At 43.2% G+C, this 20,506-nt stretch overlaps 1 protein-coding gene across 5 annotated transcripts in view; it reads left to right on the plus strand.

The window, feature by feature from the left end:
* Nucleotides 1-20,506, plus strand: part of snx25 (sorting nexin 25) — a 302,483-nt gene that overhangs the window by 127,993 nt on the left and 153,984 nt on the right. For all 5 annotated transcript variants that reach the window (XM_059974381.1, XM_059974379.1, XM_059974382.1 and 2 more), the window contains exons 5-6: nucleotides 3,631-3,806; nucleotides 13,783-13,969. In XM_059974381.1, coding sequence (XP_059830364.1) covers nucleotides 3,631-3,806; nucleotides 13,783-13,969 — 363 coding nt within the window. The remainder of the gene's footprint in view (nucleotides 1-3,630; nucleotides 3,807-13,782; nucleotides 13,970-20,506) is intronic.

The raw sequence follows: 20,506 nt of genomic DNA on the forward strand, positions 1-20,506 counted from the left end.
AGCGAAGAATACTGATCCATGTAAATCACTTAAGATACAAAATTATATCAGTTAATTTTCTCCAGTAATCCCTCTTCTATCAAGAGTACATTTGCACTTCATAGTGTGATTTAATTATTGAATATATTTAGTGCAGCTTGTTGTAACTGGGCACCATGGCAGTGTAGTAATTAGCGCGACATTATTACAGCTCGGGGCGTCAAAACTTGGAGTTCAATTGCTGACGCTGTGTGTAAGGAATTTGTATGTCCATCCCATAAATATGCGGGTTTCCTCCCACATTCCAAATGGTTAGTGGGTTAATTGCTCATGGTAGCTTGTCCTGTGATTAGGCTAGGATTAAGTTGGGGAGTTGTTGGGTGGTGCAGCTCATTATGCCAGAATGGCCTGTTCCATTCTGTATTTCTAAATAAATAAACTGCTCACCAAGGATATCAGCACTCCAGCAAGGATTTATCAAGATGATGGAAACATGATATGAAATAAGGTCTTTCACATTTTTAAGAGAGATCGCAAAAAGGTTGAGAGGTTCAGCCTTGAACATAGATGTGCATATGAGATTAAATAATCTGTCTTGTACTGATTCTTTGTTATTTCTTGTGATTTTGTTATCTACTCAGAAATTGCTTTCAAAGCCTTTTTGCTGAACTCACTTTCTTTGCATATGAAATTATTTACCGAGTTTTCAGTGACACTTTGCTTGAAATCTCAATAAGGGCCAGTTTCCCCGGTTCATGAAGTGAAAAAGCAGAGGCATAAATCTTCGTGAGAGAGAGAGAGTTGTTTAATTATAGTTCTGGAAATAAAAGCATAAGACATAGGAGCAAATTAGGCCATTCTGCCCATCAAGTTTGATCATGACTAATTTGTATCTGAAACTAGAATATAACGTATTGCTTAAAATTTATTTCGTATTTAAGAAACCCTTTACTTCAATTCAATTGCATTAAAAAAGAAATATAATTTAAAATGTAGATTCTAATTATTGTTCCTTGAAACATAATATTTTAAATTAGTTTATTTGAACTGCTCTCCAGGACTTGAACTGGGTCAAGCCCTGAATATTAAGTGAAAATCAACAGCACAAAACTCCCTGACATTTGGCACTAAAGCAAAAGTTTTATATAGGGTTTATTTGTATTACAAATGGAATTTCAGGTACAGTTTAACCATAATGTTCTGTTCAGGGCAACGGAGCAGCTAGCAAGTGTGAGATTTTTCAAAGGGTCATATTGAGAGTCCAGGGGCAGTATGTTCCTGTTAGGGTGAAGGGTAGCGGGATATCAAGGTTCTAGGAAGAGAATAAAGGGGAAGCATATATCACACATGAATATACAAAGTTTTAGACTAGGCTTAAGAGGGAAAACAGGAGGGTAAAAAGAAGTAGGCAAGATTAAAAATAATCTCGAGGTTCTTCGGTATTATTAACAGTAAAAAGGTGATTAGGGAGAAATTAGATCCTCTTAAAGGATATCAGATCGTATACGCGTGGGAGACAGATGAGATTTTAAAAAAAAATCTGTTTCTCCTGTGTGTTTACTAAGGAGAATATCATGGATGCCATAGAAATGAGGATAATAAATAGAGAAGGTTTGGGTCATATGTATATTATGAGAAAGGAAGTATTTGCTGCCTTGAAGTGCATTAAGGTGGGCAAATCCCCAGAGCTTTATAGAAACTAGGAATGCAATCATAGAGGCCCTTGTAGAAACTTGCTCCATTGCTAGCACTGGCAAAGTTCCTGAAGTCTGGAAGTAGGCTAATGTTGCTCCATTGTTCAAGATGTGTGGCAAGGATAGCATGATCTGGACAGTCAAGGCCACGGTGGGAAGCCTTTTGGAGTTTCTCAGAGGTAACTGAGGGTGTGGATGAGGGTAGGACAATGAACGTTGTCCATGGGAACTTTAGTAAGGTCTTTGACAAAGTTCCGTCGGCAGGCTTGTCTGGAAGGTTAGAACCTGTAGGATTCAGGGGGACGTAGTGAGGTGAATTGAGAATTGCCTCAATCATAGCAAGCAGAGGGTGCTGGGTGAAGGCCAATTCTCTGACTGGATGCCTGTAACTGGCGGGGTGCCCTAGAGGTCAGTGTTCTGAGCTCTGTTATTCATTATATATTTAAATGATTTGGATGAATGTACCTGGCATGATTAGCAAGTTTGTTGATGATACTAAAAGGTCTAGTTCATAGTGAAGCAGATAACAATGAATTGCAAAAAGATCTTGATGAGCTAGGATGATGGACTGAGCAGTAGCAAATAGATTTCAACTTGGATAAGTCTGACGTATTGCATTTTTCTGACAGTCAAACCTGGCTACAACTGACTGAGAATGGCAGAGCACTGATGTGCAACACACACAAAATGCTGGAGGAGCTCAGCAGGCCAGGCAGCATGTATGGAGGAGAAAGTACAGTCAACGTTTTGGGCCAAAACATCGACTGTACTTTTTTCCCATAGATGCTGCCTGGCCTGCTGAGCTCCTCCAGCATTTTGTGTGTGTTGCTCAGATTTCCAGCATCTGCAGATTTTCTCTTGTTTGGGACACTGATGTGTTGTGGAATACAAGAACCTAGGAGTACAAATGTCGAGTATGCTGTAAGTAGCCACAAAAATAAGCAGGATGATGAAGGTGTGTCGTATGCTGGCCTTCATCAGTCTGGGCATAGAGTTTAGGAGAAGGAGCGTTATGTTGCAGTATCTAAGTTGCTGGTGAGGCTGGACTTGAAGTATTGTGTATGTTTTGGTCACCCTGTTACAGGAAAAGCATTGTCAGGTAGGTACAGAAGTGATTTATGAGGATGCTGCCTGGACTAGAGGTAGGCCTGGGTTATAGGGAGATGTTAGCTGTGCTGGATCTTTAGTTCATGGAGCACAGGAGAACGAAGAGTGACCTCATAGAAGGTTATAAAATCATGAAGGTATGGATTAGGTAGATGGTCATACTGTTTTCCCCAGGGTTGGTGAGTTTAAAACTAGTGGGCACAGATACAAGATAAGAGGGAAGAGACTTGAAGAGACCTGAGCGGTAACTTCTTCATTCAGATGCTAGTGACAACTTGGACTGAGCTTCCAGAGGAAGTGGTCAAAGTGGGTATGATTGCATAATTTAAGAGACCTATGGATAGGTACAAGGAGGGGGAGGAGCTTGGAGGGTTTTAGGCCTAATGTGGGCAACCATGACTAGTAGGGAGGATGCTGTGGTTGGCATGGGCTAGTTAGGCCAAAGCGCCTATTTTTGTTCAGTATTACTGTGTAACTCTGCGATCCATTTGAAATCATGACAGAGTGGGCTGAAGAACCTATTTGCGTACCTAAAATTTATGAATTTCTTGTGTCTATTTGTTGCAGAGTGCTTTATATGGTTGTTAAATAATACAGAATTACTTCATTCTCCAATACAGGTCTCCTGCATTGCATGCAGTTTTCCCTTTGTGTCAGCCTCTTAGTACAAGCACTGGTTATATTGCAGGTTGATATTCCCACTAATTTAAAAAAAAACTTCATACTAATAAAATTTGCAGGCATGATGAGTATCTCTGGAAGGGCTTTGTTAAAAGCAAAATAATAAATGAGCAATATTCCTCATGTGTGAAATATGTTTCAATGTTTGATGTTGCCTGATTCCTTTTAGGCAAGAGGAGCAGCAACCAAAACCCTTTCCCCTACATCCATGCTTGAAGAGTTTTAAGGATGAGGACCAATTCCTGCGAAAGTGCTCACGGGTTCTAGTGCTTTGCCTCTTAACGTCAAAAGATGTCTCCTCCCGCAGCCTGCGGATTGTCCTTGCTGAAATATTAGCCATGAAAGGTAAGTGTGTGTCCCTTGAAATTGGGGCTGCATACATCAAGAAGCAGTTACCACGATGTTTCAAGTCTCTGTGATCATCCCTCACTTCACTATCTTTCCTGATGTTTTAAAGTTTGAACTAAAAATAAATCACTAATAAATCAAACATGAGGAAATTTGCAGATGTTGGGAATTCAAACAATACACACAAAATGCTGGTGGAACACAGCAAGCCAGGCAGCATCTATAGGGAGAAGCACTGTTGACGTTTCGGGCTGAGACCCTTCGTTAGGACTAACTGAAAGGAGAGATACTAAGAGATTTGAAAGTAGTGCGGGGAGGGGGAAATGCTAAATGATAAGAGAAGACTGGAGGGGGTGGGATGAAGCTAAGAGCTGGAAAGGTGATTGGCGAAAGGGATACAGAGCTGGAGAAGGGAAAGGATCATGGGACGGGAGGCCTCGGGAGAAAGAAAGGGGGAGGAGGGGAGCACCAGAGGGAGATGGAGAACAGGCAGGGTGATGGGCAGAGAGAGGAAAAAAAACAAACAACTAAATATGTCAGGCATGGGGTAAGAAGGGGAGGAAGGGCATTAACGGAAGTTAGAGAAGTCAATGTTCATGCCATCAGGTTGGAGGCTACCCAGCCGGTATATAAGATGTTGTTCTTCCAACCTGAGTGTGGATTCATCTTGACAGTAGAGGAGAGCATGGATAGACATATCAGAATGGGAATGGGACGTGGAATTAAAATGTGTGGCCACTGGGAGATCCTGCTTTCTCTGGTGGACAGAGCGTAGGTGCTCAGCGAAACGGTCTCCCAGTCTGCGTCGGGTCTCACCAATATATAAAAGGCCACACCGGGAGCACCGGATGCAGTATACCACACCAGCCAACTCACAGGTGAAGTGTCGCCTCACCTGGAAGGACTGTCTGGGGCCCTGAATGGTGGTGAGGGAGGAAGTGCAAGGGCAGGTGTAGCACTTGTTCCATCTACAAGGAAAAGTGCCAGGAGGGAGATTGGTGGGAAGGGATGGGGGGAACGAGTGGACAAGGGAGTCACATAGTCCCTGCGGAAAGCAGAAACGGGGGGGGAGTGAAAGATGTGCTTGGTAGTGGGATCCCGTTGGAGGTGGCGGAAGTTACGGAGAATTATACGTTGGACCTGGAGGCTGGTGGGGTGTTAGGTGAGGACAAGGGGAACCCTATCCCGAGTGGGGTGGCGGGCGGATGGGGTGAGGGCAGATGTATGGGAAATGGGAGAGATGCGTTTGAGAACAGAGTTGATAGTGGAAGAAGGAAAGCCCCTTTGTTTAAAAAAGGAAAACATCTCCTTCGTCCTGGAATGAAAAGCCTCATCCTGAGAGCAGATGCGGCGGAGATGGAGGAATTGTGAGAAGGGGATAGCCTATTTGCAAGAGACAGGGTGGGAAGAGGAATAGTCCCGGTCGCTGTGAGAGTTTGTAGGCTTATAGTAGATATCAGTAGATAGGCCGTCTCCAGAGATGGAGACAGAAAGATCAAGAAAGAGGAGGTCGGAAATGGACCAGGTAAATTTGAGGGCAGGGTGAAAGTTGAAGGCAAGGTTAATGAAGTCGACAAGCTCAGCATGCGTGCAAGAGGCAGCGCCAGTGCAGTCGTCGATGTAGCGAAGGAGAAGAGGAGGACGGATACCCGTATAGAGTTGGAACATGAACTGTTCTACAAAGCCAACAAAAAGGCAGGCATAACTGGGACCCATGTGGGTGCCCATGGCTACACCTTTGGTTTGGAGGAAGTGGGAGGAGCCAAAGGAGAAATTATTGAGAGTAAGGACTAATTCCGCTAGACGGAAGAGAGTGGTGGTAGAGGGGAATTGGTTAGGTCTGGAATCCAAAAAGAATAATAAATCACTTCTGTCTAAAGTGATGGCTTTATTTGAAATAGATAATTGAAGAGTCGAGGAGCAAATAAAAAACTTAATATAAAATCCTTAAGGCTAATCTGCAGTTAAGTTTTAGTAAAGTTGCTAGGGAATGCCTGCCTTTATGTGTCAATAAGTAGATGGACAGGTAGGCACTCTATCCTGCAACAGTGGTCACACCTCTGTTCAGGCTATTTATGGGAGTTCATTGGAATTGAAAGTAATTATTTTGGGCAGTATATTCAGAATCAATGTGTGCTTCATGTAACATTTCACTTGCCTAAATGTATAAATCAACTGTTTGAATTATGGTTTTGAAAATTGGGGAAACATTTTGAGAAACCTGCTTCAGTTTTGTTTTGCAGTGGTAGGAGCCCTCGTTCTTCTTCAGATCCCTGCCTCCTCTGTAGATCACTCTGTTCTTTTGAATTACTTTTACAAATCTGTTTTAAGTATTTTTGTTAAAAATTGGATGGCTAGTATGTAATGCCATAGAGTTGTTTCTTTTGTCCAGTTTGGTCAGGGCACTATTGCATTTTATTCCAGAATGGACAATTTCTTTTCAATCTTAATTTTGCTCAGTGATCTGTTCCTGTATTGGCGGGTTTTGTTTGTTTATCAATGGGTCTCAACACCTGGAATGCAAAATTATTTTGAATGTTTTTCAATTTTATTCCCTAGCTACACTTAAGAAGGAAAGAGTTGTATAATGCCTCATTTTTTTTCAATGTAAAGAATTTTACAATTAGAATTTTTTTGAACTTTTTATCTTTCTAGGCCCATGTTAGATAAAGCACTGGATAGCTACATGGCATATTTTGCTTCAACAGCAATACTTGAGGCCCTAAACTGCTTTTGAGAGGAAGAATATTAATAATATTGCTTAATTTAAAATAGGGTGAGATAACTTTATCATTCAAATGACCTTGCTTCCTAGATTCTGATTCAGGCTCTCTTATGTTCATTCTTTGATTCCTGTTCATCTGCTTCCAATATCTTCTGGAACTGTGGGCAAAACCCAAGTGTGTACCACATATAAAGACAGTAATTGCATGAAGTTCTTTGCTCCAGAAGGTATTTCAGAGATGAATACTAAGAAAATTGAGTGAAACTGCAGAACCAATCAGGCAGATTTTTTTGAAATCATCATTGTCCAAGTCCACTGGCTGGACTCGTTTGCTCATTTCAATGTACAGTATGTAAGCTATCTTATTTATATTTATTGTCTTTTATTATTATTATTATTATTATGCTCCTTATCTTGTGTTTTATTTGTGTGGAGTAAGGATTATTTCGTTCTGTACTGGAAATGACATTAAACAATCTTGAATCTTGGATACTCTGTTGGAATGTCCATTGAGTGAAGGGTATATGAGCAAGATAAATTTTCAGATGAAAATGGATAGGATTTCCTGATCTGCTTGACCTCAAATTGTGCCACTTTGTCAGTCAACTGCCCAATGGGGACATTCAGCTTCATGTTCTTTGGTTTTCACTTCTGTTACTCTACATAAACATAATTGAATAACCCAAAACTCTTCAGTGTTGTTCCTTGGGAGAAAAAAATCAAAGAATAGAAATATGAAATAGAACAGCAATTTCTGGAGATACCCAGCAGCATACATGGAAAGGGAAATAGAATGGAATGGATTTTTACAAGATGAAGAGTGGAAGGAAATGTAGTTGAGATAATGGTGGGAATCCTGTATGTTTGTAACTAATGTTTATCACTCACCCTTCTTCTAAGGAGGAGAAAGTGATCTGAAAGGGAAGGGAAGAATCTAGGAAGGAGCACTTGAAGCAGGATGGCAGCAAAATTTATGAGCTAGGTCTGAGTGCAGGAAGAAGTACCAATACGCTCATTGTATATCAGAGAAATGGGTCTTGTAGGACTGAAATGCAGTCTGTTCCACTCACCCCATGAAAGGACGTATGTTGCTTGATGCTTGTGATTTTTTACATAGCCAGTCTTCAGCATGAAGAAAGTTAGAGGAATTGAAGGAGAAGTTGTTTAGTGTGAGAATGAATTTTACCAGGAGGATGAGTTGGTGGAAGGGAACCATTTGACATTTTGGCTGTACAAAGGAAAAAAAAGGAGTGCTTCATAGTATGGGATGGATGTGTATAGCGAATGTTTATCCATGGTAAAGATGAAGCAGTTGGGACCAGGGAAATGAAAACTTTAGGTTCGGGGGACACCACAAGGTTCACAAATGCAAGTGGGTAGGAACTGGACCAGTGGAGGAAGGATGGAGTTGAAGTTGGAAGAGGTATGTTTAGTGGTGCAAAAGCAGGCTGAAACAATGGGTGTGTATGGACAATTCTACTTGTGGATATTGGGCAGGAGGTAGAAGCAAGCTGTGAAGTGCTGAGACACTACAAGCCTCTGAGGTTTTGTTCAGAGGAAGTTATAAGGATGTGTTAGAGATCAGTTAGAGATAGAAATTAATTTGTCAGACAACAACAGAAAATTTTTTGTCAATGGCTTTGAAGACAATGTCAGTGTTTGTCCTTGGTGAGCAGAGCACTGAAGGTGGTGAAGAGCATTGAAGGGTTGTCAAGGGGACTGGTGTACCATCAGTAAATAGCAATGACTAGATTTGAATCGTGCAAGTGACCAGGGAGTTGAGAGATCTTGGTCAATTAGGAGTTCTGGAGACAGGCAAAAGTCATCAGCCTTGGGTGAAGGAAAAATTCCTATCTCCCTACCTTAATAAATTCCAAATACAACATGACATTGAATTCTTCTTCCACTCTTTCAGGCAAGGGATTGGATGTGGAGACCGAGATAGTGGGGAAGAGTATGATGTCATGCTGTGCTTGGAATTCATTAAGGTGGGGAAATAGGAGAATGAAGCTGAGGCTTTTGCTGAGAACTGATCATTTGGGATTAGAGACAAGAAACTTTGACGGTATTCTGAAAGTAAAGAGTTATGGTTAGTGGAAAGTAAGGTGGGGGTGGTCAGGAGGGATAAGTGAAATTAGTTCTTGGTGTTTGCAATCCTTGATATTTGAAGGGACGGGAAAAAAAAGTTGCCTACTGCAGCACCAGGTGAGGTGGAGAATAAAGTGGCATGCCACTTTGAGACAGAGTAGGTTAGATTTACTGCAGAGGGTGGTCAGGAGTGTACACGTACCAATATATGGAATTAAGCATGGTTCTCAGGATGAGATGAAAACAGTGCCTTGAGAAACGCTGAAGGGTATGACATACCTGTGATCCTGGATTAGCTCTAATCCTTATTTATTATAGGATGTTGAGGATTTGACCTGATTTAGTTCTTCTGTGTCGCAGCAACGCAATTCTTAACTGAATTGTAAAAGTTTATCAATAAAATGCAGCTTTAACATTACAAATAAGAATGTTCTGGCTGTCATCAGTTTAGTGAGCTTGACTTGACACATTGTTCAGACTAGTAGCCTGCTCCCCATGTCTACTTGCATGCACCTATCCCAGGTGGGCTGCCTACATCCTTGTGGATGGTGGCAGTGTGATGCCCAGGCCCTGACCCCTGAATGCCGTGATTGGCTGTTGCTTTTGTCAAAGCCTATAATTGCTTAAATGGTTTTTATATGTCTTTAACATTCCCATTGATGTAAATTATTTAAAAATAAATAATTTAATACAAACTTAATTAAAATTGATTAAAATGCTTATTTTAAAGAAAAATCTGCTCTTTGATTTGTATTCCGTGGATTGATTATTCCCGCTAAAGTGAATTGGATCCTTTGCCTTGTGTAACCTGATGGTTGATTCTTTTGTATTGTTCTACCGGGAAGACTGAGTTTCATTGTAGTACTGCACATGAAGTCTAACAATGATAGTGGACTTTATTGCACGTCTGTTTAAATCTGTGACTTCCTCCAATTGCAGTGTCTGAAGATGGCTAGAAAGATTGCCCTATTAATTGTAGGATATTTATTTATTTATCTATTTATTTACAGTATTTAGTGATGCAGTGTGGAGTAGGCTCCTCCAGCCCTTCTAGCCATGCCATGCCAACATACTAGGATGTTACCTGGGTTTCAGCACTTAGTTACAGAGAAAGGTTGAACAAGTTAGGTCTCTATTCATTGGAGCGTAGAAGGTCTTTAAAATTTTGAGAGGGATAGATAGAGTTGACGTGAATAGGCTGTTTCCATTGAGAGTAGGGAAGATTCAAACGAGAGGACATGATTTAAGAGTTAGGGGGCAGAAGTTTAAGGGGAACACGAGGGGGTATTTCTTTACTCAGAGAGTGATAGCTGTGTGGAATGAGCTTCCTGTAGAAGTAGTAGAGGCCAGTTCAGTTGTATCATTTAAGGTAAAATTGGATAGGTATATGGACAGGAAAGGAGTGGAGGGTTATGGGCTGAGTGCGGGTAGGTGGGACTAGGTGAGGTTAAGAGTTCGGCACGGACTAGGAGGGCCGAGATGGCCTGTTTCCGTGCTGTGTTTGTTATATGGTTATGCCACCCCAGCAACCACACAGTACTGATTTTTACCTTAACCTGATCGCAGGACAATTTACAAGGGCCAAGTAACCTACCTGGTATTTCATTGGACTGTGGGAGAGAACCAGAGCATGTGGGGAAAACCCATGCATTTCACAAGAACGATGTACAGAGACTCCCTAAACTCACAATTGGCCTAATCTAATTCCTTCATCCCAGGAATCAATCTTTTAAAATTACATTCTACAGCATGTATGTCCCTCCTTGAATAAGAAAGTCTAACCTGCCCACACTACACAAGGTGTGGTCTCATCAAAGTCCTCTTTCGTCCTTTCACTATAAAGACGAACATGTAGTTTATCACTTTAATTGCCTGCTGTTTCTGCATAATTAGTTTCATTTTCACTGACTAGTGTACTGGAATATCTAGGTCTCATTACCCTTCACCTATCCTAATCTATTCTCCTATCAGATAACCTGCCTTTCTGCTTGTGCCACAAAAGTAGATAACTTCATATCTGTCCACATTACACTGCATCTGCAATGCATACACCTATTAAGTCAGCCTGTCAAAAACAGTCTAGACTCCAGAGCCTCTGCATTCTCTTTAGACTTTGTGTTTTATCCAACGTTATGCATTCACATACTTGGAGTATCCAATTTATTCCCTTGATTAAATATTTAGTATATTGTGAATAGTTGTGGTCTAACCACTGAACTCTGTGGTGCCCCGTTAATCACTGTGTGCCAATTGACAAAGGAGACATATTACTACAGTTTACTACATATTACTACTGAGTCCTGACAAAGGGTCCCGGCCCAAAACGTCGACAGTGCTTCTTCCTATAGATGCTGCCTGACCTGCTGTGTTCCACCAATGTTTTGTGTGTGTTGCTTTGATTTCCAGCATCAGCAGATTTCCTCATATTTGCTATATTACTACAGTTTCCTGTTTATAAACAATTACTCTGTCCATGCCTGTACATTTAATATGCTGTAATTTTGTACACTAATATATCATATGGGAGCTTGTTGAAACCTTCTGAAAGACCATATGTCCCACATCCATTGGTTCATCTCTGTCCACTTTAGTTAGAACCCTTAGAAAATTCTTGGATCTATAGCAACACACACAAAATGCTGGAGAAACTCAGCAGGTCGGGCAGCATTGATGAATCAATGGACAGTTGATGTTTCAGGCCAGGATCCTCCTTCAGGACTGGAAAGGAAGGGGGAAGACACCTGAACAAAAAGGTGGGGGGAAGGGCAGGAGGATAGTTAGACAAATGAAGCCAGGTAGGTAGGAAAGGCAAATGGTCGGAGGGGAAGCAGAGTGGACTCTCGGAGAATGGGAGGAAGGAGGGGACCAGGCAGAGGTGATGGGCAGATGAGAAGAGTTAAGAAGCCAGAATGGGAAATAGAAGAAAGGGAAAGGGATTTTTTTTTAACTGGAAGGTGAAACGATATTTATGCCATCACGTTGGAGGCTACTTAGATGGAATATAAGCTGTTGCACCTCCACACTGAGGGTGGCCTCATCGTGACACAAGAGGAGATCATGGACCGACATGTCGGAATGAGAATTAAAATGTTTGGCCACTGGGAAGTCTTGATTTTGGTGATGGGACAGAGGTGCTCGATGAAGCAATTCCCCAATTTATGACAGGTCTGACAATGAAGCTGAGGCCTCATCAGGAGCACTGGACACTGGACACAGTAGACAACTCCAGCAGATCGTCTATGCTGGCATTGACAAGTTCTGTCACTCTTTTCCAAATCTTCTTTATTATATCTTTTGTAATGGGTCCCATCATTTTCCCTCCATTAGTTTTCTCCTCAACATGTATGGAATTAATTGGTTGCAAATTGCTTAGACATTTTCAACCTGGATAAAGCTTAGTTTGTTTTCAAAATAAATATGAAAAAGGTTTTGACTAAATGCCTGTGATCAATGTAATGACATAATAAATCTTGAAGCAGACAGAGCAGAGGTATAGTGTTAATTTACAGGTAGAAGCAAGGTAGTGTTCATGGGCTCAATGTCCATTCAGAATTCAGATGTCAGAGGGGAAAAAGCTATTCCTGAACATTGAGAGTGTGCCTTCTGGCTCCCGTACTTCGTTCCTGGTGGTAGCAATGAGAAGTCATGACCTGGGTGATGGCAGTCCTATGATGGGTGCTGCCTTTTTGAGGCATTGCTTCTTGAAAATGCTGTATATACTGTAGTGCCCATGATGAAGCTGACTAAGTTTACAACAGCTTACTTTGATCCTGTAAAGTAGCCTCTCCTCTCCTCTCCCACCCCCCCCCCACCCACCCCCACCATACCAGTGGGAGATACAGCCAGTTGGAATGATCTCCACAGTACACCTGTAGAGATTTTTGAGTGTTTTAGATGATGTACCAAACCTCCTCAAATCCAACTGAAATATAGCCGTGCCTTATTTATGGCTGCTTCGATATGTTGGGTCCAGGTTAGATCCTTAGAGATATTGACACACAGGACCTTGAAATTGCTTACTCTAGTGTGTGAAGAAAGATGAGTAATGTGGACACGTTTCCTCCTTTTCATTCTTCCCCTCTTGCCTCTCCTCCCCCTCAAAGCCCATCAATCAGTTTTTGCTTTTCAGTTATTTGGTTCATGTTTCATTATTTTGGATTTTATAATGAATGTGAACATGTTTATAAAATACTGAGACCTAAACATTTTAGCAGTTAACAAATTCAGGATCATTTTCGCAATTAAAACTTCATTTGTACAACTTGGAAATAGATTTTTTTCCTTAAGTTTTACTTATCTTTAATACACCAGCCCTCTACGCAGACAGCATTTTGCAACTTATTTTATAAAAGCATCCTTTTAAATATGCTTTGATGTATTTGAATGAAAACTTTATCAAGTTTGATCAACATAAGAAGTAAATGAGTTTATACTAAACAATAAACATTACAAGTTAATTTCGTTCCAATAACTTTGTGTAACCTGATTTTAAAATTATTTATACTTTGGTCAAAATGCTGAAAATAAGGTAGGGACATGTTTGGCACAGCTTTGTGGGCTGAAGAGCCTGGATTGTGCTGTATTTTCTCTATGTGTTTATGTTTCTGATACTCAGAAGGCCAAGCAGCATCTGTGAAAAGAGAAATAAAATGATGTTTCAAGTTAAAAAAACTTTAATCAGAACCATTTAAGACTTAAGGCCTTGCTTTCAACATGTTTCTCTTTGCAAGTGAATGCAAAAAAAATCACAAAAGCTAATTGAGTTTTTTACTTGCAACCGTATTAGGCAAATTCCACTGAAACCATAGTAGATTTAAGTGGAAACTTCAGGACATTGGCTGCAGACTCTGACCCTTTGTTTCCCTCTGCTTCAGCCAGGCTGACAGTGCTGGTCAAATTCAAATATATGTTAGAAATGTTCCCAGCATATTCTGGTTTTCATTTCAGATTTCCAGCATCTGCCATTTCTTCTTTTTCATTTCTTGTGAAATTCACGCCTTTCTGGGAGGGGATATGGAAACAAAAGCTATTTCATGTTCTTTAGTCATAATTGATAAAAATGAGAAAACCTTCCCTTTTTGAGTACGTATCAAATTGGAAATCGATTTAGAGCTGTGTTTCGGACTGCCTCCATTCTAAACTTGAGTTTGTTGTTCACAGTACTGAAACCAATGGTAGAACTGCTAAGTGACCCTGACTACATTAATCGAATGCTGCTAACCCAGATGGAACGCAGGGAGCAAGTGAATGAACACCACAAGAAGGCCTACACTTATGCCCCTTCCTATGAGGAGTTCATCAAACTTATCAATGGCAGCTGTGATGTGGAATTTTTAAAGCAGCTGAGGTAATAATAACCTTTCCATGTTGGCAACAACCGCCGTTTGGCTGTAATTAGGGTCACTTTGTGACTACTAGCTTTACCGAGGTTTTAAACTCCTTCATGACTCTGCACCTGATTTCTTTCTTAAGATTTTGAGTATTGTGAAATATATTGTACAAATACAAAAAAAATGTTAAATGTGGAGTTCCATTGACGTCCGATTTCGATTTATTTGATATCATTTTTTATCATTATTTTGGACTTGGTGATGTGTAATGAACAGGAATTGATAAGTGATCTTGAAGTAAAGGAGCCATTAGGAAGTAGTGATCATAACATAAGTTTTTATCTACAATTTGGAGGGATAAGGGCAGATCAGAGGTGTCAGTGTTGCAATTAAATAAAGGAGACTACGGAGCCATGAGGGATGAGCTGGCCAAAGTTAAATGGGCGGATACCCTGGCAGGAAAGACAGTGGATCAGCAGTGGCAGATATTCTTGGGGATAATACAAAAGATGCAAAAGCAGTTCATTCCAATGAGAAGGAAGGATTCAAAGAGGGGGAAGGGGCCACAGTGGTTGACAAAGGAAGTCAGAGATTGTATGGCATTAAAGAAAAAGAAGTATGACAGGGCTAAGATGAGTGGGAATACAGATGATTGGGAAAGTTTTAAGGAACAGCAGATCTTAACTAAAAAAGCGATACGGAGAGAAAAAATCAGGTATGAGCTCAGTCTAGCCAGAAATATAAAAGGGGATAGCAAAAGCTTTTTTAGCTATGTGAAGAGAAAGAAGATAGTTAAGAACAATGTTGGCCCCTTGAAGAATGAATTGGGAGAAATTGTTATGGGAAACAGGGAAATGGCAACAGAATTTAATGCGTACTTTAGATCTGTCTTCACCAGGGAGGACACAAGCAATCTCCCAGATGTATGGATGGGCCAGGGTCATAAGATATCAGAGGAATTGAAACAGATTGACATTAGGAAAGAAACTGTGATGAGTAGACTGATAGGACTGAAGGCTAATAAATCCCCGGGTCCAGATGGTCTGCATCCGAGGGTTCTAAAAGAGGTGGCTCAGGAAATTGAGGATGCATTGGTAATCATTTTCCAATGTTCCTTAGATTCAGGATCAGTTCCTGAGGATTGGAGAGTGGCTAATGTTATCCCACTTTTCAAGAAGGGAGGGAAGGAGAAAACGGAGAACTATCGCCCTGTTAGCCTAATGTCAGTCGTGGGGAAGATGCTTGAGTCCATTATTAAGGACAAAATAGTGGCATATCTTGATGGCAGTAATAGGATTAGGCCGAGCCAGCATGGATTTACCAAGGGCAAATCATGCTTGACTAATCTGTTGGAGTTTTTTGAGTGTGTAACAAGGATGTTAGACGAGGGTAAGCCAGTGGATGTAGTGTACCTAGATTTTCAGAAGGCATTCGATAAGGTGCCACATAGGAGATTGGTGAGTAAAATCAGAGCTCATGGCATTGGGGGCAGGGTTTCAACATGGATAGAAAACTGGTTGGCAGATAGAAAGCAAAGGGTAGCAGTGAATGGGTGTTTCTCGGACTGGCTGGAGGTGACTAGTGGGGTACCACAGGGCTCTGTATTGGGACCACAGCTCTTTATGATTTATGTCAACGATTTAGATGAGGGCATCGAAAACTATATCAGCAAGTTTGCTGATGATACTAAACTGGGTGGCAGTGTGACATGCGAAGAGGACGTTAGGAGAATACAGGGAGACTTGGATAGGCTGGGTGAGTGGGCAGATACTTGGCAGATGCCATTCAATGTGAATAAATGTGAAGTTATCCACTTTGGATGCAGGAACAAGAGGGCAGAGTATTGTCTGAACGGTGTAGAGTTAGGTAAGGGAGAAATGCAAAGAGACCTAGGAGTCCTAGTTCATCAGTCAATGAAGGTGAATGAGCAAGTGCAACAGGCAGTGAGGAGGGCAAATGGAATGTTGGCCTTTATTATGTAACCCCCTGGGTCGCCTCAGGCTCGCTCAGCTCGTTCTCGTCTAGGGGGAGCAGCCTTCGGCCCCGCCAAACTGGGTAATCAGCTGGTGTGGATGCTGTGTGATGTCCCCGCCTCACCCAAAAACAGACAGTACACCATATGCGATTAAATGAGTACAATTTATAAAGGTTACTATAACTAAGTCATTAATAACGATACAGTATATATGAAGAGAAAATTGAAGAAAAGGCGCCAAACTTATCAAAGTCCAAACCACTTTGTGCACAACCGTTGGAGCTCAATTACTGAAGTCTTCTGGCCACCATTCGATCCCCTCCGAACTCCTCAACTCGCAGCTCAGGACCCTCCGAACTCCTCGACTCTCCAAACAGCTCAGGACCCTCCGAGTGGTCAACCAAGCACATCTAGCTTCATCCCCCCCCCTCGGAGAATCTCCTGGCCTCGGACCCCCCTTTGGGATCCGATCCTCGCCCAGCTTAGAGCATTGCGTCCTCTCTCTCGACCTCCTCGCGCCGATCTGCCCAAAAGCCCGTCAACAAAAGCTTACAGACTCAGAAGAAAGAACATTAATCCCCATTTGGTTTACAAAGGAATACCATTCTCGTTATCAGTAAATTAGCATTCCTGCTAGTTAACAAAAGGAAACCCTTACCCAACAGTAACAAAGAAAAAAAGAAACCCCCTTTACACACTTCCTCCACCAAATAAAAGTCATGTCCTCATGACTACTAAATAACTCGCCACCTTTTCTGCCAACACACCGTAACCCAAGCACAAACAGTGACATCTCCTCCCCACACAGTAACCCTCACGCCCTGTTCCTCAGGCGCTACTTAGGCCAACTATCTGGGAGTTCCCTAACCCTTCTGAGGCCTCCGTACCCCCTCACCTAAACCCTTCAGGCTCGGACACAACTGGGGATACCTTGGGCCCACTACCAACTCCTCTCTCAACCTCTCACTCATGCCCCACACTGCACACAGCTAACCCTCCCCGCTACACCTGACTCAATGGGAGAAGGGCCAAAGGTCTCTTCCTCAATCGAGGGAAAGTCAGCAAAAGGCAGCATGTACCACACATCCAGCACATCATCCATCGAATCTGTATTCTTCCTCATTCCTGTGATCGGTAGCTGCTGTTTGATCTTCTCCAAACGGAAACACATGGCCTGCACTGCTCCCGCAGTCTCTTCAACCTCCTGTTCAGTATTCACTGCACTTCTCTCCAGCTTTTTCTTCCTCATGACTTCTTCCAGATCAACTTTCAGGTTTTGCACTTCATTTGAACTGTTGATGGTCATCTTCAGGTTCCCTTCAAGCTTCTGCTTCTCTCTTCTGAGATTCGTCTGTAATTTCTTCACCTCCGCAAACTCCCCTCTCCGGGTTCTCAGTTTGCTATTACCCTCAGTCAGACAACTTTCTTCATTCTCTCCAACTTGTAAGTCTTCCGAATGGTTCCAGATCACTTTCTCCAGTCTCTCCGTCTTCATTTCAAACTTGATTCAGTAGAGACGGTCACTCACGAGCTGCGACCTTCGCCAGCCCTGGCACGAGTCCCGAAAACACTTTAACTCGGTAGTTCTCAGCTGCTCCTGCAACGACCTCACTTCATATTCTCCTGAGGCAAATCCAAACACCAAGAGATCATCCACATACACCAAAACTCCAAACGCCTCCACATCCCCTATGGTCTTCCACCTGCCCAGCAGGAAGGTTGCAAGGGCTCCAGATATGCCCTGTGGCATCTTTTCGGACCCGAAGACTCCTAGGGAATTTATAACGGCCGTCTTCTCCTTGTCGGCCCCACTCATCGGGATCTGGCAACATCCACTCCTCAGATCCAGCACCTTAAACCATTTCGCACCACTCAGACAGGCCATCGCCTCTCCGGCCCTCAGGCCCATATTCTGGTCACTGACAGTGCGCCTCTTCAACGCAATACAATCCACACACATCGCTGCCTACGTCTTCCACGGCTTCAGGGGCCAGTCGCCGCAACCTCTCTCTCTCCGAGGTGTCTTCAGCAGTCAACTCCGCTCCCTCGTGGTATTTCGCAGCGTCCACGAAGAGGGTCTCACCCTCAGATACTTCCCCCAGGCCGTACCGCCACTGGCTCTTGTTTGAATTCTGTATCAGCCCAATGCTGCTACACACGTCCACACAAGCAGCTCGAAACTCTGGGTGCATCGACAATGCCTCCAAACAACGCTCACCCGCCTCCTCCGGGCAGGCCCCCAAGCACACCAGCAGGATATTGGTTCTCTCTCGAACAGAAACGCTGCCCGTCTCAACAGGGTCCGGACACATCAGCATTAACGATTCATGAACCTCAGTCTCCTCCACATTTGCCTCCAAGAACTCCATTTTCACTGACCATCAACCGTCGTCTGGATAATCACTGGCACTGGTACCCCGAATCTCCAGTGTCCTCAATGTTGTCAAGGGTAAATGCTTCCAATAACGGTTATGAAGCAAACTGTACAGCAACTTAACCGGCGCCCCGGTGCCGAGGATGGCTTTAACTTGACTGCCATCCATCCGTAACAACACCTGTGCGAGTGGCCCCTCCAAGCCTTCAGGAATAGGTTCTGTTCCTTTCGGGAGTTCCTTGGTACATTGCTGGGAACGTGCTCCCCCAGAGACCCCAAGACGTTTCCCCACTGGGCCTCCTCTAAGTTTCCCGACACCTCTCGAATCAACGGAACAACTGATCCCCTTGGCACCACAAGCAATTTATCTGCCCCCCTAGGCAAAAAGGGATACCCTAAAAACTTCCCACCAATCTCCTGCCACGGATATGATAAGCCCCCCAGCTGCGGCATTTGACTTCCAGTCGAACCACACGCATTTTCCCATACTTTCCCAGAACTGGCAGCGGTCACTTCAATGTAATTGCGCCCGACAGTTCTAACAAAGTCACCAGCCCGCCTACACAAACTTTCAACCCGTCCCTGTCGCTTTCCCTCAGCCAAGCACTGCCACTCACCCAACAACTGAGGGGTCCGCTCCACCCACGCCTCCGCCCCTTTAGGGCTGGACGTTATTCCAACAACCGGGCGAAGCTCACCACTTCTGAAACATCCCAACCTGTCACTCCTCACTCTCCAAACAGTACGGACAGCCCATGGTCCCACCACCATTTCGTCAGCACTAGTTGGAACTCGAACAACGACCTCCAGGCTAGCAACAGCAGCCACCCCACCCAACACACACATAGCGATAACCAGCAATCACACACCCACAAAGGCACACCAGCTCTTCGCCGCAGACACAATTTAAAGAGGGTGATCACACAGCTTCCACAGAAATCAATCCCGGACGAGCCCCCACAATGTAACCCCCTGGATCGCATCAGGCTCGCTCAGCTCGTTCTCGTCTAGGGGGAGCAGCCTTCGGCCCCGCCAAACTGGGTAATCAGCTGGTGTGGATGCTGTGTGATGTCCCCACCTCGCCCAAAAACAGACAGTACACCATATGCGATTTAATGAGTACAATTTATAAAGGTTACTATAACTAAGTGATTAATAACGATACAGTATATATGAAGAGAAAATTGAAGAAAAGGCACCAAACTTATCAAAGTCCAAACCACTTCATGCACAGCCGTTGGAGCTCAATTACTGAAGTCTTCTGGCCACCATTCAATCCTCTCCGAACTCCTCGACTCGCAGCTCAGGACCCTTCGAACTCCTCGACTCTCCAAACAGCTCAGGATCCTCCGAGTGGTCAACCAAGCACATCTAGCTTCATCACCCCCCCTCCTCGGAGAATCTCCCGGCCTCAGACCCCCCTTTGGGATCCGATCCTCGCCCAGCTTAGAGCATTGCATCCTCTCTCTCGACCCCCTCGCGCCGATCTGCCCAAAAGCCCGTCAACAAAAGCTTACAGACTCAGAAGAAAGAACATTAATCCCCATTTGGTTTACAAAGGAATACCATTCTCGTTATCAGTAAATTAGCATTCCTGCTAGTTAACAAAAGGAAACCCTTTCCCAACAGTAACAAAGAAAAAAAAGAAACCCCCTTTACAATTACAAGGGGAATTGAGTACAAGAGCAAGGATGTCCTTTTGCATTTGTACAGGGCCCTGGTGAGACCACACCTGGAATATTGTGTACAGTTTTGGTCTCCAGGTTTAAGGAAGGACATCATGGCAATTGAGGAAGTGCAGCGTAGATTCACTAGGTTGATTCCTGGGATGGCAGGGCTGTCTTACGCAGAGAGATTGGAGAGATTGGGCTTGTACACACTGGAATTGAGGAGATTGAGAGGGGATCTGATTGAAACGTTTAAGATAATTAAAGGATTTGATAGGATTGAGGCAGGAAATATGTTCCAGATGTTGGGAGAGTCCAGTACCAGAGGGCGTGGATTGAGAATAAGAAGTCAGTTATTTAAAACAGAGTTGAGGAAAAACTTCTTCTCCCAGAGAGTTGTGGAGGTGTGGAATGCACTGCCTCGGAATACGGTGAAGGCCAATTCTCTGGATGCCTTCAAGAAGGAGCTGGATAGATATCTGATGGATAGGGGAATCAAGGGATATGGGGACAAGGCAGGGACTGGGTATTGATAGTG

The sequence above is a fragment of the Hypanus sabinus genome, chromosome 7 (genome assembly GCF_030144855.1).
Source record: "Hypanus sabinus isolate sHypSab1 chromosome 7, sHypSab1.hap1, whole genome shotgun sequence".
Taxonomy (NCBI): Eukaryota; Metazoa; Chordata; class Chondrichthyes; order Myliobatiformes; family Dasyatidae; genus Hypanus; species Hypanus sabinus.